Source organism: Leuciscus leuciscus, assembly GCF_965113295.1.
Source record: "Leuciscus leuciscus genome assembly, chromosome: 12".
NCBI lineage: Eukaryota > Metazoa > Chordata > Actinopteri > Cypriniformes > Leuciscidae > Leuciscus > Leuciscus leuciscus.
This window is the reverse complement of record NC_138736.1, coordinates 39,804,399-39,824,960: the sequence shown is the minus strand read 5'-3', so window position 1 is coordinate 39,824,960 and position 20,562 is coordinate 39,804,399. Positions and strand designations below refer to the sequence as shown.

Here is a 20,562-nt window from a genome sequence, read left to right as displayed (position 1 = left end):
GATCATTCAGAATATTTATCCAGTTTCTTCTGCTTGAAAGTTTCCTTGTTTGACTTTGGATGAAGGATTGGATTATTCAGTAAAGTTACACAAACACATGTGTGTGTGATGATCACTATGGGTTTGTGTCTGTTGATTCTGTTGAATGTGATTGTGTCTGTAGTGGCTCTTTATTCACCATCAGCTGATCCAGAGAAGGTCAGACTAACATCTAAAACCTGCAACTAAAACACAGAAAGTTAAATGTATGCAACATTATTGCATTATTAACTTTAGAACAACTAAAATAAACTACTTAGATGAATAATTGAAAGATTATAATATAATACTGCACGATTGTTAAAGCTGTTTTTATACATTGAGATTTTGCTTCTAAGTCACCATGAATGATGACCCTTGACCCTTATCTATAATCGTGCACGACTGTCCTCTTTCTGTGTCACTGGGTCAGGTTTATTTATGATAAAGAAACTAGTGATCAATATTTACCATTATATTTTATTGCAATTGACATTCTCTCAAAATACATCATTTAGGGATAAAAAACAAAACAATGATAAAAGCAAAATATTGAATTGTTTGAAATAAAAAGAAACTTGACGATATTGAATTGTTGCTATAAACTATTATAAAAATAAATAAATGAACCAAACTCTTATTGAACATGTTTATAGTGTGTAATTCACCATCACAAGGAAAGTAAACTTACAATTAAAATATGAACCGTTTTATTCATCACTACTTACTCAAGCGTCTCCAGTTTATAATGTGGATCTTCCTTCAGATCAAAGAGCAGCTTCTTATCTGAGTATCTTATATTATTCCATGTCAGACCCAGTTCTCTCAGGTGTGAGGGGTTTGATCTCAGAGCTGAAGTCAGAGCAGCACAACCTTTATATTTAACACCACAATCCCTCAACCTGTAGAGAACAATGACACTCTTCAGTCTCTCAGTTCAGGAAACACTGATACAAATGATATGATATATATGAATTTCTCCTCAACAGATTTATATATGAAAGCAGTTGTCACCTCTTCACGACATCCAATCATGTTTTTGACTTGTAAAACTATCAAAAGTAAAATGACCTCAGCAGCTTTGGAAAGAATCCACTAAAGATTAAACATCCTTTTCAGTTACTTGATGGTAAATCTTTTTTGTATATATTATTTTGTATATCATTGATTATTCACCACAGGAGAAAAACAGACGACGTTGAGACTTTTATAAAATCTTACCACAGTTTCTCCAGTTTGCAGTGAGGATCCTGCAGTAGATCAGAAAGCTGCTTGACTCCAGAATCTCCTACTTTATTCCATGACAGACTCAGTTCTCTCAGATGTGAGGGGTTTGATCTCAGCGCTGAAGTCAGAGTAGCACAACCTTCATCTGTAACACCACAATCTCTCAACCTGTAGAGAACAATGACACTCTTAAGTCTCTCAGTTCAGGATCTACAGCTCAGATCAGCAGGAATTTCACAATCAGAGACTTAATCCACGGCACCATTAACAGGTCCAGTCTAAGGTTCAGACCCGCTTCTACAAACTGCTTGAGCGGGTTAGTCTCCATTTGATCAAAATTACAAGAATATTCGATAACACTTTATTTAACAGTGTCCTTGTTACATAATGTTACATGAACTTACCATAGTAATAACAGTAAATTATGCATAATTACATGTAACTAACCCTCAACCAAATCCTAATCCTACCCTTATCCTATACTAGGTACATGTAGTTGCTTAATATTACTCAGTGATTAAATATATTATTACACAGTAACAATGACACCTTAAAATAAAGTGTAACCGAATATAAAAAAAAATGTATGCAAGTACCCACATTTTTGTACATATCTGTATATGAACACGGCTGTCACATCTTTACATCATCCAGTCATGTTTAATCTATCATTAATATTGTAAAATGATGTCAGACACATTGGAAAGAATCTAACGAAAATAAAATCAATATTCCCATTAGTAAATTCATAGTAGATTTATTATTATTATTATTATTATTATTATTATTATTTGTATGGCAATCATTATTTACCATTAAAATAGAGGACTATATTTGGAAACTTTATACAATCTTATTCACCACAGGAGAGAAACTGACAACGTTGAGACTTTTATAAAATCTTACCACAGTATCTCCAGTTTACAGTGAGGATCCTGCAGTAGATCAGAAAGCTGCTTGACTCCAGAATCTCCTACTTTATTATCAGACAGATCCAGTTCTCTCAGGTGTGAGGGGTTTGATCTCAGAGCTGAAGTCAGAGTAGCACAACCTTCATCTGTAACACCACAATCCCTCAACCTGTAGAGAACAATGACACTCTTCAGTCTCTCAGTTCAGGATCTACAGCTCAGATAAGCAGAACTTCACAATCAGAGACTTAATCCACGGCACCATTAACAGGTCCAGTCTAAGGTTCAGACCCGCTTCTACAAACTGCTTGAGCGGGTTAGTCTCCATTTGATAAAAATTACAAGAATATTCGATAACACTTTATTTAACAGTGTCCTTGTTACATAATGTTACATGAACTTACCATAGTAATAACAGTAAATTATGCATAATTACATGTAACTAACCCTCAACCAAATCCTAATCCTACCCTTATCCTATACTAGGTACATGTAGTTGCTTAATATTACTCAGTGATTAAATATATTATTACACTGTAACAATGACACCTTAAAATAAAGTTTAACCGAATATAAAAAAATGTATGCAAGTACCCACATTTTTGTACATATCTGTATATGAACACGGCTGTCACATCTTTACATCATCCAGTCATGTTTAATCTATCATTAATATTGTAAAATGATGTCAGACACATTGGAAAGAATCTAACGAAAATAAAATCAATATTCCCATTAGTAAATTCATAGTAGATTTATTATTATTATTATTATTATTATTATTTGTATGGCAATCATTATTTACCATTAAAATAGAGGACTATGTTGGGACATTTTATACAATCTTATTCACCACAGGAGAGAAACTGACAACGTTGAGACTTTTATAAAATCTTACCACAGTATCTCCAGTTTACAGTGAGGATCCTTCAGTAGATCAGAAAGCTGCTTGACTCCAGAATCTCCTACTTTATTCAATGTCAGATCCAGTTCTCTCAGGTGTGAGGGATTTGATCTCAGAGCTGAAGTCAGAGCAGCACAACCTTCATCTGTAACACCACAATCCCACAACCTGTAGAGAACAATGACACTCTTCAGTCTCTCAGTTCAGGAAACACTGATATAAATTATATGATATATATATGAATTTCTCCTTTCTCCTCAACAATTTGTATGAAAGCAGTTGTCAGCTCTTCACATCATCCAATCATGCTTATAACTATCAAAAACATTCAAAAGTAAAATCACCTCAGAATTTTTGGAAATAATCCACTGAAGATTAAACATCCTTTTCAGTTACTTGATGGTAAACGTTTTTTGTATATATTATTTTTGAATATCATTGATTACTCACCACAGGAGAAAAACAGACGACGTTGGGACATTTTATACAAACTTACCACAGTTTCTCCAGTTTACAGTGTGGATCCTTCAGTAGATCAGAAAGCTGCTTGACTCCAGAATCTCCTACTTTATTCTCAGACAGACTCAGTTTTCTCAGGTGTGAGGGGTTTGATCTCAGAGCTGAAGTCAGAGCAGCACAACCTTCATCTGTAACACCACAATCCCTCAACCTGTAGTGAACAATGACACTCTTCAGGCTCTCAGTTCAGGATCTACAGCTCAGATAAGCAGGAACTTCACAATCAGAGACTTAATCCACGGCACCATTAACAGGTCCAGTCTAAGGTTCAGACCCGCTTCTACAAACTGCTTGTAGAAGTTAGTCTCCATTTGATAAAAATTGCAAGAATATTCAATAACACTTTATTTAACAGTGTCCTTGTTACATATGTTACATGAACTTACCATAGTAATAACAGGTAAATTATGCATAATTACACGTAACTAACTCTCAACCAAATCCTAATCCTACCCTTACCCTATACTAAATACATGTAGTTGCTTAATATATTACTCAGTACTTAACCCCCTGAGGTCTACGGTATCGCCGGCGATACCAGCTCGCTTTTTTTTTATCAATGTAAAAGAAACTCATAAATACTCTGTTGACTTTGATTTTCCATAGGAGTTTCATACATCAATCGATTCTGTTAAATGTGTATTATTTTTGTGTATACTCACAATAAAAACAAAGTGTTGTGCTTTTTGCCAAATAAAGAAAAATAAACACGAAGCGAGTTCTGCCTTCTCTCTGCCAGTGAAGACCATTCTGAAACGCGTCCGAAAATGAACAATAACTGAGCGAATACTCAGTCAAACAGGCATACAAAGACACAGGCATGAAGCTTGAATTCTCGTCTTTTAAATGAAGTAATTTATATAAAAAACAAATATCCTCATCTTGTGAAATCTGTATTAAAAGAGAGCGATTCCAGTCGAGCTCATCTCATCTCATTACGTTATAATCGGCCCCGCCGACGGAGAGCGCGCGCTATTCAAACGCAAATGACTGAGACGATCCCATACAAACTGTGAACGCCCACATATCAGCTCGAGAAAACACATCAAGTTTATTCAGATAAGTGTAGTCGTCTACACTGTCTCGCAGCGCTGTGAGGAATAATAATAATGGAAAACTTACCTCAGAAGTGCTGGTATTTCGAGGAGCAACGGATGGAATAATGTAGTAAGTTTTTTTTTTCATTCTCAAGTAAATCGCGTTTCTGTGTAAATGAATGAACGCAGAGATGCGCTGTTTACCACAACTCGCAAAAAGACGGTTTAAATTTGAATTGCGTTTCTGTGTGTGAATAAATGATCTGCTTTTAGCAAACTATTTTGCTATACTGAGTAAAATCGATTGAAATATGTTGAAATAAAATGTATTTGTATAAGCAACGTATTAAACTGCAAATTAACATTTATATTCCTTATAATAAAAACGAAAGACCTATGTTACAGACATATGAAAGACAACATTTCGTTGATTAGTTTTGGATAGATTACACATTTTTACTGTAAAATATCTGCCACCTCAAATAAGCTTTTGTTTGCCAATTTTTGCTAATATGTTAAATATAGTATGTTTTGTCAATGTAGGCTATATTCGAAGTTTGAAATATGTATGATAAAATGTTTACTTTAGTTTTTACAAAGAAAGATTACACTTCAATTGTTGTTGTAATTGTAACCTTTTTAATAAAAAAATATATATTTACAAGGTAGATGTAAACAAATTTTAAAAGGTAAATATAAGCATTTTCTTTAAATAATTTTTATTGAGTTTTATTATTGACAAATTTGGGGAGAGGATACATATTCCAAAACTGAAAATACAGTATGAGAATTAACTGCACAATTAATAGACATGTTTTCCTTGGATATTATACAATTTGCAAGCAAAATTTGTGAAAAAAAATAAAATAATTGACATGCTTCCAACTGTGAACCAATTTGGTAGAATATATATATATATATATATATATATATATATATATATATATATATATATATATACTGTATATATATTGCTCTTGCATTCTTTCTTGTGGCTATAGGTGACACACCTGAATGAATGGCTCATTAAGTATGCGGGCCCCATTGTCTCCTGAGGTGTGAACCACTACATATGCATGATGCTGTTGAATGGTTGACGCCCCTTGCGCATATTGCCTTTACAAACAAAAAGTGTTTTACAAGATTTAAATCAATGTATTGTGTTATGTGAATGATAAGGGCAGGATGATTTTCACATCATTTTGAAGAAAAAACTCTAGGCAAAGACATCAATTAGTCAAAAGTCTTATTGACACGTATTTAGTATGTGTTTTGTGGCCTTATTTCAGAAACTTTAGTTTTTAGTTTTTTCAATAACCATGCATAAACATTATTCTCTCAAAAATACAAACATGTACATGCATGTTGCTCACATATTATGGTAGCCCTGTTTGTGCTAAATAGAGTGTAATTATACCTTTGCCATTAATATGTTTATAAGCAACTGAAAAAAGCACAAATGTCAGGGCATGTCAGAACATCTCAAGGACCCCAAAAACCCCTCAGACCTCAGAGGGTTAAATATATAATTACACTGTAACAATGACACCTTAACCCCCTGAGGTCGACGTTATCGCCGGCGATACCAGCTCGCTTTTTTTTTTATCCGTGTAAAATAAACTCATAAATACTCTGTTGACTTTGATTTTTCATAGGAGTTTCGTACATCAATCGATTCTGTTAAATGTGTATTATTTTTGTGTATACTCATAATAAAAACAAAGTGTTGAGCTTTTCGCCAAATAAAGAAAAATAAACACGAAGCGAGTTCTGCCTTCTCTCTGTCAGTGTAGTCCATTCTGAAACGCGTCCGAAAATGAACTGTAACTCACCGAATACTTCTCACACAGACACGTGAGATATGTCTTTATGAAGCTTGAAATCTCTTCTTTTAAATGAAGTAATTTATATAAAAAACAAATGTTTTCAACTCATGTAATCCGTTTGAAAGCAAGGAGAGGTACCGTTTTTCCTTCTGCCTCATTATCTCTATAATGAGTTGAGGCCGCCCCGCCCCCGGCGCTATTCAAATGGTAAATAGTTTAGGTGATCTAGTATGCATCGCATACGCCCCCCGATCAATGCCATAAAAACACAGTTTCTTCATCAGACTTACTGATAGTTCATCGCGTTTTGAGTATGGCACACTTCTCCAGTAAAGACGCCCTTCATATGATTCTGGACAGCGAGGAAGAATGCATGAGACCGGGTTGTTTCCTCAGAGGAAGATTGTAACTCAGACTACGAACGGCAGCATTTTGAAGAGCGAATTCCGCCGAGGACACAATTTCGGAGTAAGTTTTACTTAAAAGTCTTTTGTCTTTTATTTTTCGTGTTCGCATTTATGAGGAAAAAACAATATTACGAGAAAGTTCTCCATTATGGACGCGAGCGCTCTGAAAGCGCACTAAAAGACTTTCAAACTTTCACAGAGACCTCAAAACAGAAACTACAAATCCTTTCTTTAAAACGAATTTCGTTTTGTATCAATTGTATCTTAATTTTAATATTTTTTTCATTAACAAATTTCCTGGATTTAAAGTAAATATAGGCTAGCAATCACAACATAAGGTGCTTGAACTGGAGATCATCATTAACCAGACCGTAGCCTACTCGCCTCACATGTCTAAAAAATGTGAAATATATTTACAGAAAGCTGGTTCTAAACAAAACCATCCAAAACAAAAAACTATGTAGCCTAATAAATGTGCATTTCTCCGGTGCGTTCACTAGCCTACTGCGAAGATCGCGAGTCAATAGCCTATCGTCAACTTCATCTTTGCCAGAAGTTAAATTTAAATTGCGTGTGTGAATGAATGATGATGTTTTAGAAAACTGTATTGCTATACTGAGATGAGTAAAAATCGACTGAAATATGTTGAAATAAAATGTAGGCTATTTGTATAAGCAACGTATTAAACTGCAAATTAACAATATGCCCTAATATTTCATGAAAACAACGTTACAGTCAGGCGAAATATGAAAGACAACATCTTGTTGACTAGATTTGGGTACAGTTTTTACTGTAGAATATACTGCCACGTCAAATAAGCTTTTGTTTAGCAATTTCTATATCTATTTTTGTCAAAAATAAAGTCATCAACTAAGATGTTAGCTGTTCCAATGTTGACTATATTCAAACTAATGAATACATAGATAAAATGTAGGCCTATAATCATTTTTTTTTTACAAAGAAAGAGTACACTTGAAATATTGTTGAAATTGTAATTCTTGTTGTAATTGTAACCTTTTTAATAAAATAGCAAAACATTTATTTTATTTGTTGTTTATTTGAATAGGGACAGATACAAAATAAACATAGATTATTACAAAACAATCCAATGCATGTATCACAGTGTTTATAGCCATGGCTAATTCGCAACACCTGTCCCTAGAAGAGCTTTTAACAGTCAAGTTAATGAAGTAATAAAAATAAGGTTACAACGAATTTACAGCAAATGCAATGAAATGTCCAGACACCAGTTAGCACCAATAAATATAAGTATAATAAACAAACACATTCACTCGAACTCACACAGATGCACACCTCCCATACACCCAGCTACACATCTCATATGGCATGATCACACTGCTGCTGCTCTATGAACCAGGCCTTTGTTAGTTTTGTAAAGGTGGACAGTTTAGTCAAAGTCTTTATATCTGTAGGAAGCCAGTTCCACAGATTGGCTCCTTTCACAGAAAAAAACACTCTGGGCAAAAGACGTTTTACAAAATGGAACCCTACAGTCTCCACATGCAGCCGCTCTTGTTGATCTGGAGGTTTCCAACCTGTTCACAAATTTACAAAGTGGCTCAGGTGCAAGTCCAGTCAGACATTTAAAAAACAACTTTATGTGTCTAAAATTAACAAAATTAACAAAATTAAAGATTTTATGTTTACTTAAAATGTAACAATGATGGAATCGAATGGGCTTTTTATCTAAAATTTTTAAGGCACGGTTATAAAGCCTCTCAGTAGGCTTTAAAGTAGTTTGGCTAGTCTGGGACCAAACAGTGGTGCAGTACGACAAGTGGGACATGATCATAGTGTTCAGAAAGACATGAGCACATTCAAATGTTAGACTGCTCCTGATCATTCTGAAACAGTTCATACTGGCCTTCATTTTTCGTGAGATATTTTTAATATGACTTTTAAAATTTAGCTGAGAATCCAAAATCACTCCTAAATATTTTTCTTGTTCTACCTGATCGATGAGTTCACCATTCATTTTAATGTTAAGGTCATTTATTATCCTCGTTCTTTTTATAGAAAAACACATTGATTTAGTTTTCCTCAGATTAAGTGTTAAACATGATTTATTTAGTCAATTAGACACTTTCTCAAGACTTTTGGTCAGTGTACTGCCGATAACAACAGGGCTTTTGCCGGACACATAAACCACAGTGTCATCGGCATACATCTGAAGGCCAACTTCAGGACACACTTCAGGCAGCTCATTCACATACAGGCTAAAGAGAACAGGCCCCAGGATGGTTCCCTGAGGGATTCCGGTCTTAATTTTACATGGGGCAGATTTTACATGATCAATGACTACACATTGTTCTCGGCCCTGTAAGTATGACTCGAACCATGATAATGCCTGGTGTGAAATATTATAAGATGACAGTTTTAAAATAAGATGGCTATGGTTTACTGTGTCGAATGCCCTCTTTAAGTCCAGGAATACTGCACCCACGATGTTTCCTCTATCAAGCGGCTGCACAATATTTTCCAATAATGCGCAGATGGCTGATTCAGTAGAATGGTTCTGTATGAAACCATACTGTTGAGGGTGTATATACTGATGTGTTTCTAAATATTGTGTTAGCTGTTCTGAAACTATTTTTTCTAGTATTTTTGACATTACCGGAACTAGACTTATTGGTCGATAGTTACTAACGTCTGTGGTATCCCCGGACTTAAAGATGGGTTTAACCAGTGCCTTTTTCCACGCATCTGGAAATATTCCAGTTTTAATAGAGACATTTATAATGTGGGTCAAAGGTTGAATAATAATTTGAGAATATTTTTTGATGAGAGTTACATCTATGTTATAGTTGTCTTTGGATAAATTAGTATTCAGGTCTGAAATAGCTTTCAGTACCACAGCCTGATCCACTTCTCTAATTTTAAAGGAATTCTCATTTGCTGATGACAATATGTTTAAGTTGCCACTATTGGGCTCGTCATCTAAAAAATTAGAAGCAAGATCTTGTACTGATTTAATAAAAAATTGATTAAAAGCATTAGCAACTTGGACAGGGTCTGATATGTTTTTTTCTTCACATTTTAGTTCATATGAATTATTCGTATTTGCATTAGGTTTAATTAGACTGTTAATTTGTTTCCACATTGCTTTACAATTTCCTTTAGCTTCAGTTAGAATTTTCATATAATAGTTTGCTTTTAAGTTGCGCAATTCTTTCACTACTTGATTTCGTAAACCTTTAAATAACATCAGATCTGTGTCATATCTGGTTTTAAGATAGGTTTTTAAAGCAAAATCTCTTTTTTTTATTAACTGTCGTACTGCATCACTTACCCATGGAAGCTGTACTTTTTTTTGTGGCCTTTTACATTGTTTTAAGGACTTATTTAAAATGTTACTCATTGTAGAAGTAAATATATCACAACACTCGTTCGCATGACTATGTTGTGAGACTTCATCCCAATTAGTGTTTGCTAACTCATTCTCAAATGTAATAAGATCCTTACGGGGGATTATTAACTTGGTTGCTTTTCGATCATATTTATATTCATTTAGACGTTTTTTTGAGAGTTTTCTGGAGATTAATATCATGTTATGATCTGATAAGCCACACACCAGATTGTATGTTTTTAAGACTCTTTCCGGCTTATTTGAGAAAGCTAAATCTATTGCTGTCTGTGATGTTTTTGTCAAGCGAGTGGGTCCATTTACAAATTGATGGAAGTCATATTTTGATGTTAGTTCTTTGAGTTGTTTCCTACTGGATTTATTTAACCAATTCACATTAGTATCTCCATAAATGAGCACCTCACTGTTCGGTTTAAAAGATTTAAGATTCTTTTCCAAATTTTGATAAAAAGTTTGTAGGCAGCTAGATGGTGGATTATACACTACAAGGATGTTAAACATCATGCGTGAGGATAGAGCCACATTTACACAAAGACTTTCAATTGATAGAGATTCATCTAATTGGACTTCCTTGGTCTTAAAGGAGTCTTTAATGTAAACCAGAACTCCTCCTCCTCTACCAGTAACCCTGTCCTTTCTATAGCACTTATATCCAGGCACATCTATCATTGAGGTGGGGATTTTATCATGCATCCATGTTTCACCTATGCACAAATAATCAAGATTGGAACCAATTAGCAAAATTCTAATTTCATCACATTTTGGATACAGGCTTCTAATATTTAAATGCCCTCCAAAAATACCCTTAGGCTTTACTGTAGGATCCCAGATTATTTTCGCATGATTTACTGTCTGGAAAAATAAATATTGTCTCTGCTTTATTATTGCTTGTGACTGCAAAGTTTTTATATCATCAATAGTGTCCCTGTTTGTTCGTTTATACTTAACTTTATGAGTTGTATTGACGTTACTCTTAATATAGTTAGTCTTACGGTTAGGAGCGCCTCTGGATCCTTGCACACATAGTGATTTTAAATCCGTGTCCAGTATGGCCTCCTCCGCCTCGTCGACATGAGAAAAATCCGCGAAAAGAAGGGCGCGACTCTGGGCCAGGTCGCTCCCGCAGTCCGCCGGGCCATCCGCGGGCGCAACCCCCACCGACATATTTACAAGATAGATGTAAGCAAAATCTTAAATGGTCAATATAAGTCTTCTTCTAAATATATCTTTTGTCCTTGCATTATGGCTCAGTCAGTGTCACACCTGAGTGAATGGCTCATCATTATGCAGAGTGGGTGGGACATTGTATTCTAAGGTGTAAATCACTCCTCGTTCACGCCCCCCTCGCATATTGGCTTTCCAAGCAAAACCTGTTTTACATCAATTTAAATCAATGTATGGTTTTATGTGAACGATAAAGCAAGACTATTTTCACATAATTTTGAAGAAAAAACTCTAGGCGAGGACATCCATTAGTCAAAAGTCTTATTGACACATATTTACTATGTGTTTTGTGGCCTTATTTCAGAAATTTTAGTTTTTAGTTTTTTCAATAACCATGCATAAACATTATTCTCTCAAAAATGAAAACATGTACATACACGTGGCTCACATATTATGGTAGCCCTGTTTGTGCTATATAGAGTGAATTTACACCTTTGCCATTAATATGTTTATATGCAACTGAAAAAAGCACAAATGTCAGGGCATGTCAGAACATCTCAAGGGCCCCAAAAACAGCCCAGACCCCAGAGGGTTAAAATAAAGTGTAACCGAATATTAGTTTTTTGATGCAAGTACCCAAAATCATCAACATATCTGTATATGAACACGGCTGTCACATCTTTACATCATCCAGTCATGTTTAATCTATCATTAATATTGTAAAATGATGTCAGACACATTGGAAATAATCTAATGAAAATAAAAGCAACATTCCCATTAGTAATTTCACAGTAGATCTTTTTTGTATGGCAATAATTATTTACCATTAAAAAATAGGACTATGTTGGGACATTTTATACAATCTTACCCCAGTATCTCCAGTTTACAGTGAGGATCCTGCAGTAGATCAGAAAGCTGCTTGACTCCAGAATCTCCTACTTTATTCAATGTCAGACTCAGTTCTCTCAGGTGTGAGGGGTTTGATCTCAGAGCTGAAGTCAGAGCAGCACAACCTTCATCTGTAACACCACAATCCCTCAACCTGTAGAGAACAATGACACTCTTCAGTCTCTCAGTTCAGGAAACACTGATATAAATGATAAGATATATATGAATTTCTACTTTCTCCTCAACAGATTTGTATATGAAAGCAGTTGTCACCTCTTCACATCATCCAATCATGCTTATAACTATTGTTGTGGAAAATATGCAATTGTCCTGTTACAAGTATGCCTTTTTGTAAACTAGTGAACCTGTAAATAATAAAACTATATTTAATTGAAACTAAGAAGCTCGTCTGAACAGACCATGAAGAAGTCTTCTGACCTATAGATTGTGAGTATGAAAATTCAGATGCTTATGATTTAGGACAGAATTTACTTTCCCTAACCTAGGTGTCTAGAAATACGCACCATAAAACACTATCAAAAACTATCAAAAGTAAAATGACCTCAGAAGCTTTGGAAAGAATATAATGAAGATTGAACATCCTTTTCAGTTACTTGATGGTAAACTTTTTTTGTATATTTTATTTTTGTATATCATTCATTATTCACCACAGGAGAGAAACAGACAACATTGAGAGTATTAAATCATGTTTGATTCAAATTCAGAGTACTTATTTATTCTTACGGAGCCTGGTTGATTTAGTTTACCCCTATATGTTAATTAATGCATTAATTATCAAACATGTACTAAGGGACCGTTCGGTATTTATGGAAGGGGCCACCGGAGGAAAATAGGGGAGGGTCATGTCTTTTTATTCTTTGTTGAGGGGAGGGTCATCCAACTTTTTTTAGTCTAGGGGGAGGGTCACCCAACTTTTATATTCATGAAAACAGCAACATTTCAAAGTGGCTTGTTTGGTGCTATTTGTTTCCATTTAGCTCCATGTTGATCTCGCGTTATCAGACCCCCTTCGATATCAGATGGGTCTGACCCAACAAAAATCCAGTTTGGGCTGTTTGACAGTGCGCGCGCACTTCAGTTTGCGCTTAGAAAAAGTGCATCATGTCAGAACAGAATGCCAAATAAATGTTTACCCGGCAAAGCTTTAAAGCACGAGCAAATAATGAACTTTTGTGATTGCGAATAAGTGCACAGTGTCCTGTGAGTGTAACTCTACCGCTGCATTAACATGTGATGTGAACGTACGTCGAGTTTTACAGTATTGGGACTGAGGCGCCAGAACTGCTGCTGATAGAATGTGCGCTGTAGCACGATACTACCATATTTTAGTTTCCATTCTTATTTTGTTTCCACGATGTGTAAGATGTAGGGCTACCACATCTTTAAATTACTATTAGTATTATTTAAGTTAACATAATAAAATACGTAGACCTAGGCTACACCACAAAAACTAGTTGAGGATAAATTCGTTAAAATTGGGCGATTCCAGTGTTATGGACGTGACATTTGCAGTCAAAACTTGAAATATAAATTCTCAGAAAATGCATTTAATACCAATATTTTGAAACGTCTGAAAGGAGTCAAGACATTAGAAAAAATATCAGTCTACACATGCGTTTTATATTTAATATGAGGGAACTAGCCTACACATGTGACGTGACAAAAAAATCTTTAACCCTCTGAGGTCGGAAAACGCGCCCCCGCGTTTTGCTGGATTTTCTTCACATTGTAGTACAATAAACTTAAATTACTCCGTCATTTATGGTTATACAGAAAAAAGAAATATAAAAAAAGAATCTGTGATATTTCTACTTTTGTATGTGTCCACTTACAATCAAATCAAAACATTGTGCTTTTGTAAAATAAAGAAAATAAACAGGGTGTGCGTTCTGCCTCTCCGTCGCGGTGAACTTTTTTTTCTTGAGCACGTCTATAAACTGAAACAAAACTCAGCGAATCCTTCTCACACATTTATGAGCCATACACCTTTATACACATTTAAGTGTGTACTTTTAAATGATCGGATTCAAACTGAAAACAAATATTCTCTGTTTAAGTAATTTGTATAAAACCAACAGGATGTCCAGTATCTCAAACGCTTGCTAATTACTTTTAATTCGGCCACGCCCACTCGCGCAAAAGAGATTCACATGCAAATCTCCACATGGGACGCGAACGCCCTCGTTACCTCAAACACAAAACACCAAAACACTTCACAAGTCTCTGCTTTTCGTCGAGTTTGGAAGACGCGCTGTGAGCTTACATTGGATTTACATCAGAAGAAGAAGAACGCGATTTGAAGACAAGAAAGATGTAAGGTAAGAAATTCTTACTTATTAGTTTATGGTATTGTTGCATAAACTTCACATTGCAGTTGAACTGTTGCTAGATATATGGTGAATATTATACTATTTAGACCCGTGTTTACTGTTAAATACTGTTTGTGGATATCTGCTCAAGCATAGATATGTATAACCATAATGTTTAATATTTTGGAGCGCGATGGCGTTTGAATGTATCATATTTTGGAGCGCGATTGCGTTTGAAAGGAAAAATGCACCAAACATTAGGCTTTATGTTTTTACTATTATCTCATTTCATATCATCATAACGAATGGAAACATTTGAAGTAACATAAGATAATCAATATATTTTTCTCTAGCATTGTTACTGAAATCTTTTGGAAGATTTATAGGCTGCTTTGTAAAATAAAATTATTTTATGCAGTACTGCACATAGCTTATGCCTACAAGGCACAACAAATATGGTGTTCTTTATATTATATATTGTTGGAAACATTGTGTGTATTCTGTGAATTTTAAAAAGCAATTTTAACCAGAAAAATCTAAAATGTATTCCCAAAATCGTGCAGGCCTAGTTTCTCTTGATACCAGTATGTTCACTTTTTTCTTTTCTTTCAGGGATCAGATGCAACTGAGTCCTGCTACTTCAACATTCACATGAGTCTCTGTACATGAACATGGTAAAGTGAAAATCAAACACCTTGGAAATGGTATGTACAATGTTTTTAGGAATGGCACAAAGGTCTCTGTCTTTGGATCATTGTTTTCAATGTGCTCTTTTGTCATTTGTTGTGTATTTTTGGATTATGTTGTGTTGTAAATAAATCCAAACAATCTAAAAGCCATTCTTTTTTAAATCTCCTCATTCTTTGTGCAAGGTTGCTCTGAATGACAGGGCCTGATCGCTCCTAATAGGGCAGTTAGGGGAGTGTCTTTGTCTTTCTCAGGTGTTAAAAGCTTACATATTCATGAGATGATCACGCCTCTTCGAATATGGCTTTGTCACACAAAACACGTCTTAGAAATTTTAAATCAATATATTGTCTTATCTGAATGAGCAGTCAGGGTGATTTTCACATAGTTTTGGAGCAAATATTCTAGGCTACGTCATACAATTTTCAAAAGTCTTGTGAAGAAATAATCAGTATGGGTTTCATGGCCTTATTTCAGTGACAATTTTTTTTTGTATTTTCACAAACCACGCATAAATGTCATTATCTCAAAACTACAAACTTTTACATACATGCTGCTGATATATTATTGTAGCAGAGTTTGTGCTGAATACAGTGTAATTAGACTTTAGCCATGAAAATGTCACTAGTAACAGAAAAAAACACAAATGTCAGAGCATGTCAGAACACCTCCAGGCCCAGAAAACAGCTCAGACCTCAGAGGGTTAACTTTTAGGTGGCAAAATATTTTTTAGTAATTCTATAAATTACATTGTGCAAACCAAAAGATATATACCCACCGGATGAATAAAGATCGGCCTCCACAGAACATAAAATATTATTTTTATTTTATTTTTCGTGTTCGCATTTATGTAAAAAAAAAACAAACAAAAAAAAAACAATGTTACGGGCATCAGTTCTCCATTACGGACATGACTGCTCTGAAAGCGAAATTTCACAGAGACCTCAAACAGAAAGCACAAAGCCTTTCTTTAAAGTGAATTTCGTTTTTTTATTAATTGTATCTTAATTTTAATCAATGTTTCATCTGGATTTAATCAATAATAAGTAAATATAGTAGAAAATAGATAATCATGACACGGAGGCGCGGGCGAGTGAACTGGACTCTTGTCTCATAAATTAACCGAAACTCAGCGTAAGGTAGGCTACTTGCCTCACAGACCTGAGAAATATATAGAAAGCTTGAAATGTCTACTTTTAAACAGAACAATTCAAAACGAAGGAAAACAGACTGCTTTCTGCTTATGAAATATGCATTTCTCTCTGGCTCGTTCTGAGAAGATCGCGACGCATCGTCAACTACATCTTTGCAGTCGACACAGAAAACACTTGTTTATTAATAAACAATTAAAATGTCTCCTTGCTATATTTGACATATTAATAATCATTACTTTTGCCGGTTCTTTGTGACAGCTTTTAGATGCTTTGTTGGCAGCGCCACCCACATGTTCAACGAGTCACACCACATCAGCACCGAAAACATGATTTTTTTCAAATCTAAAATCAAAAATCATGATACGAACCGAATCGTAGGTTTGGTCTATCGGTACAGCCCTAGTAAGATGAGAAAGCAAGAGTTTATGGTTTAAAAACAAACAAACAATGGTTATCTGAACATCTTTGCCAAGCGCAAACCAGTACAGAAGTAATCAATAAATTATCGGGGAGGGTCATGCCTTTTTTCACAATAATTTTGGAGGGTCATAGAAAAATGTATTGCTGGCGAAGGGAGGGTCATGTCTTTTTTGACAACAGATCTCAAAACTACTCCGGTGACCCCTTAAATAAAAAACGAACAGTCCCTAACATGTAGTTTAGGCTTCTGTTATTTATGTATGAATCCTTATGACTGCTGTCGTAATTAAGGATAGCTCTTAATTGGTTAATTATTAGTTCATATCTTCGCTAATCGTGAGTTCAAGTTGAAATAACGACTGATTCAGGTATTAGGATATGATTATTCATGTACTGTTATTGTAAATGGTTACCTAAGATATATATGAGTTTCTCTTATTACAGTATTGCTTTGGTTAGAAAACGCATGCTAAAATCATAAATGTGATCATGTTTTATCAGTGTAATGATTGTTGTCAGATTGACTTACTGAAATGATCTGGATTCTTTAACCACAGGCAGCAGCTTCTGAAGAACTTCATCTGCTGTATTTTGTGCTCCAATAAACTGATTTAGATCAAAAACATCCATCTTCTGCTCTGATGTCAGCAACACAAAAACCAGAGCTGACCACTGTGAAGAGGAAAGTTTGGTTCTTCCTATTTTTCCAGTATTCAGATAATGTTGTATCTCCTGCATCAGAGAATCATCACCCAGTTCATTCAGACAGTGGAACAGATTGATGGATCTCTCTAGAGAGCGATTCTCCCTGATCTTCTGTTTGATGTACTGAACTGTTTCCTCTTTGTTGTAGAAGCAGCTTCCAGTCTGTGTCAGTAGTTCTCGTAAGAGAGTCTGATTGGACTCCAACGAGAGACCCAGATGGAAACGCAGGAAAAGGTCCAGATGTCCATTCTTACTCTGTAAAGCCTCATCCACAGCTCTCTGATGCAGATCAGATAATGAGTGATATTTCTTCTGATTTAAGATTTTAGAAAAGGAACCTTGTTTGGTTTTGTCAAACACATTTCTATTCTTAAATGTAAAGTGAATGTGCGCATATAGAGCTGCTAGATGTTCCTGGATGCTCAGATGAACAAAGCAGAAGACTTTCCCCTGATTCAAGCCCAACTCCTCTCTGAAGATCTGAGTGCACAATCCTGAGTACACTGATGTTTCTGTCACATCAATGCCACACTCTCTCAGGTCTTCCTCATAGAAGATCAGGTTGCCTTTCACAAGCTGCTGGAAAGCCAGTTTCCCCAGTTTGAGAATCATGTCTTCATCATTCACTCTCTTCTCATAGTCCTTCTCATGTTTGATGTTGGTCTGAATGATCAGGAAGTGTGTGTACATCTGAGTGAGAGTCTTGGGAATCTCTCCTCTCTCTGCTTCACTCAACATCTCCTCTAGAACAGTGGCTGAGATCCAGCAGAACACTGGGATGTGGCACATGATGTGGAGGCTCCTCGAGGACTTCAGGTGTGTGATGATTGTATTGGCCAGACTCTGATCACTGATTCTCTTCCTGAAGTATTCCTCCTTCTGTGGCTCATTGAAGCCTCGTACCTCAGTCACTCGATGGACACACTCAGAGGGGACGAGATCCGCTGCTGCTGGTCTGGAGGTGATCCAAATGAGAGCAGAGGGAAGCAGATTCCCCTCAATGAGGTTCATCAGCAGCTTGTCCACTGAGGCTGATTCAGATATATCACACAGTTTCACTTCGCTCTTAAAGTTCAGAGACAGACGACACTCATCCAGACCATCAAAGATGAACAACACTTTATATTCACCATTGGATATTTCCATATTTTTTGTTTCCGGGAAAAAAACACGAAGAAGATCTGAAAGACTGAGTGTTTTGTCCTTCATCAAGTTGATCTCTCTGAAAGGAAGTGGAAATATGAGCTGGACGTCCTGATTCTCTTTCTCTTCAGCCCAGTCCACAATGAACTTCTGCACAGAGACTGTTTTTCCAATGCCAGCGACTCCCTTTGTCAGCACAGTTCTGATGGGTTTGTCTTGTCCAGGTAAAGGTCTAAAGATGTCATTGCATTTGATCGGTGTGTCCTCTGTTGCTGCTCTCCTGGATTGTGCCTCAATCTGTCTCACCTCATGCTCATTATTGATCTCTCCACTTCCACTCTCTGTGATGTAGAGCTCTGTGTAGATCTCATTCAGGAGTGTTGGGTTTCCCTGCTTTGCTGTTCCTTCATACAGACACTGAAACTTCTTAAGCAGATTTGTTTTAAATCTGCTTTGGACCAGTTGAGAATCATGACTAAAATGATTAGATTAAAACATAAATTGAAGAAGTAAAAGTGATAGTAAAATATCTTTATGACAGAAATGTTTATGCATTCATCGTAAGCTTTGGGTTTAAAAACTTCAAACAAGACAGCCTAAACAGAAGAAGCGCTCAATGCAAAATAAGTGGTATCAAGATAAAAGATTCTGGCTCAATCACATCTAATTTTATCAGGCATCTGAAAACGCACCCTGATAGGTCAGTAAACATGTTTAGCTCAGCCTTGACTCCGACTGTCTTCCTTATGAAATATACATTTTTGTGGATAGTATATTTCACATAATTTGCAGTTTTGCACTAAATAGGAGTATGTAAATTGTAGTACTGTAAGGTATAACATTTTCTATATTTGGTCTTATGGCCCCACAGAGCCAGCACAATAGGAGCCAAGGCCTTTCATTATAATTCAGTGACAGACAAGGGAGTCCTTTTTCTTCAGAACCTCAATTTTTGGTCTGTACTGTATATGTTCATGCTACAAAGCAAAATACAGATATTAACTTAAAAGTAAAGCATTCTTGGTGTTTTTGTCATGTTGCAATTGCCTGTTTACACTGATTATATACCAAAATCAAAGCTGATACTGTATGCTAATAGATAAAGGAGTCATAATAACATACATGCTTTGAATTCCTTATACGGTATATAGCTATGCAGTGTTCTAAGCAGTCTGGATGGGTCGCTGTACATGATGCAACTCTTATTATAACCACAAGAGACTTGAGACTTGACTTGGACTCTAGCTCAGAGACTTGAGAGCATCTCTGTTGATTAGTTTGTTCCCCACATTATGATTTACTACAAGGTAAAAAATAATGAGATAAAAAATGCTTTGGCTTTGCGATTTATAATACTCTTAGTTCTTAAAGGTGATGAGTTTTATGTTAAATACTGTTAATAATTCACTGTTAGTTTGTCTTCTGTTGAGTGTAACACTGTGAAACTGATCTGTGTTTAACTGGTTTGAACAAGCGTTTCAAAAGGAAGACAAAGGACATTGTTTCTTCTGGAAACAAACTTTGTTGCATTATTTTCCTGTTATCTCTGTAAAGCTGCTTTGAAACATTCTGTATTGTATAAAGCACTTTATAAATAAAGCTGACTTGACTGTGTTTTATGTTTGGATAATCTTCACTTTTACTTGACTTTTCATGACTCACAAAGTATATAAATAAAGTGATGTGATCAGAACTTACTCTTATTTGTGTTGTTAAACGTGGAGATCAACTCAGTGCAGGTCTTGAGGTGACGCTTGAGGACCTTGTTGCGTCCAGTTTGACTGTTCCATTCCTTTTTGATTTCTTTGGCTTTGGGGTTTTTATCAATCCACTGCAT

The 20,562-nt window shown here is 35.6% G+C and overlaps 1 protein-coding gene across 1 annotated transcript; it reads right to left on the bottom strand.

Annotated features, from left to right (window-relative positions):
- On the bottom strand, positions 1-20,562 carry LOC309511653 (protein NLRC3-like; the record flags this gene model as incomplete). The annotated part of the gene is made up of 9 exons (XM_082186878.1): positions 1-224; positions 747-920; positions 1,240-1,413; positions 2,152-2,325; positions 3,055-3,228; positions 3,557-3,730; positions 12,267-12,440; positions 17,407-19,200; positions 20,444-20,562. 9 exons carry the CDS (start codon positions 20,560-20,562, stop codon positions 212-214), a joined length of 2,970 nt encoding a protein of 989 aa, XP_082043004.1. The 3' UTR covers positions 1-211.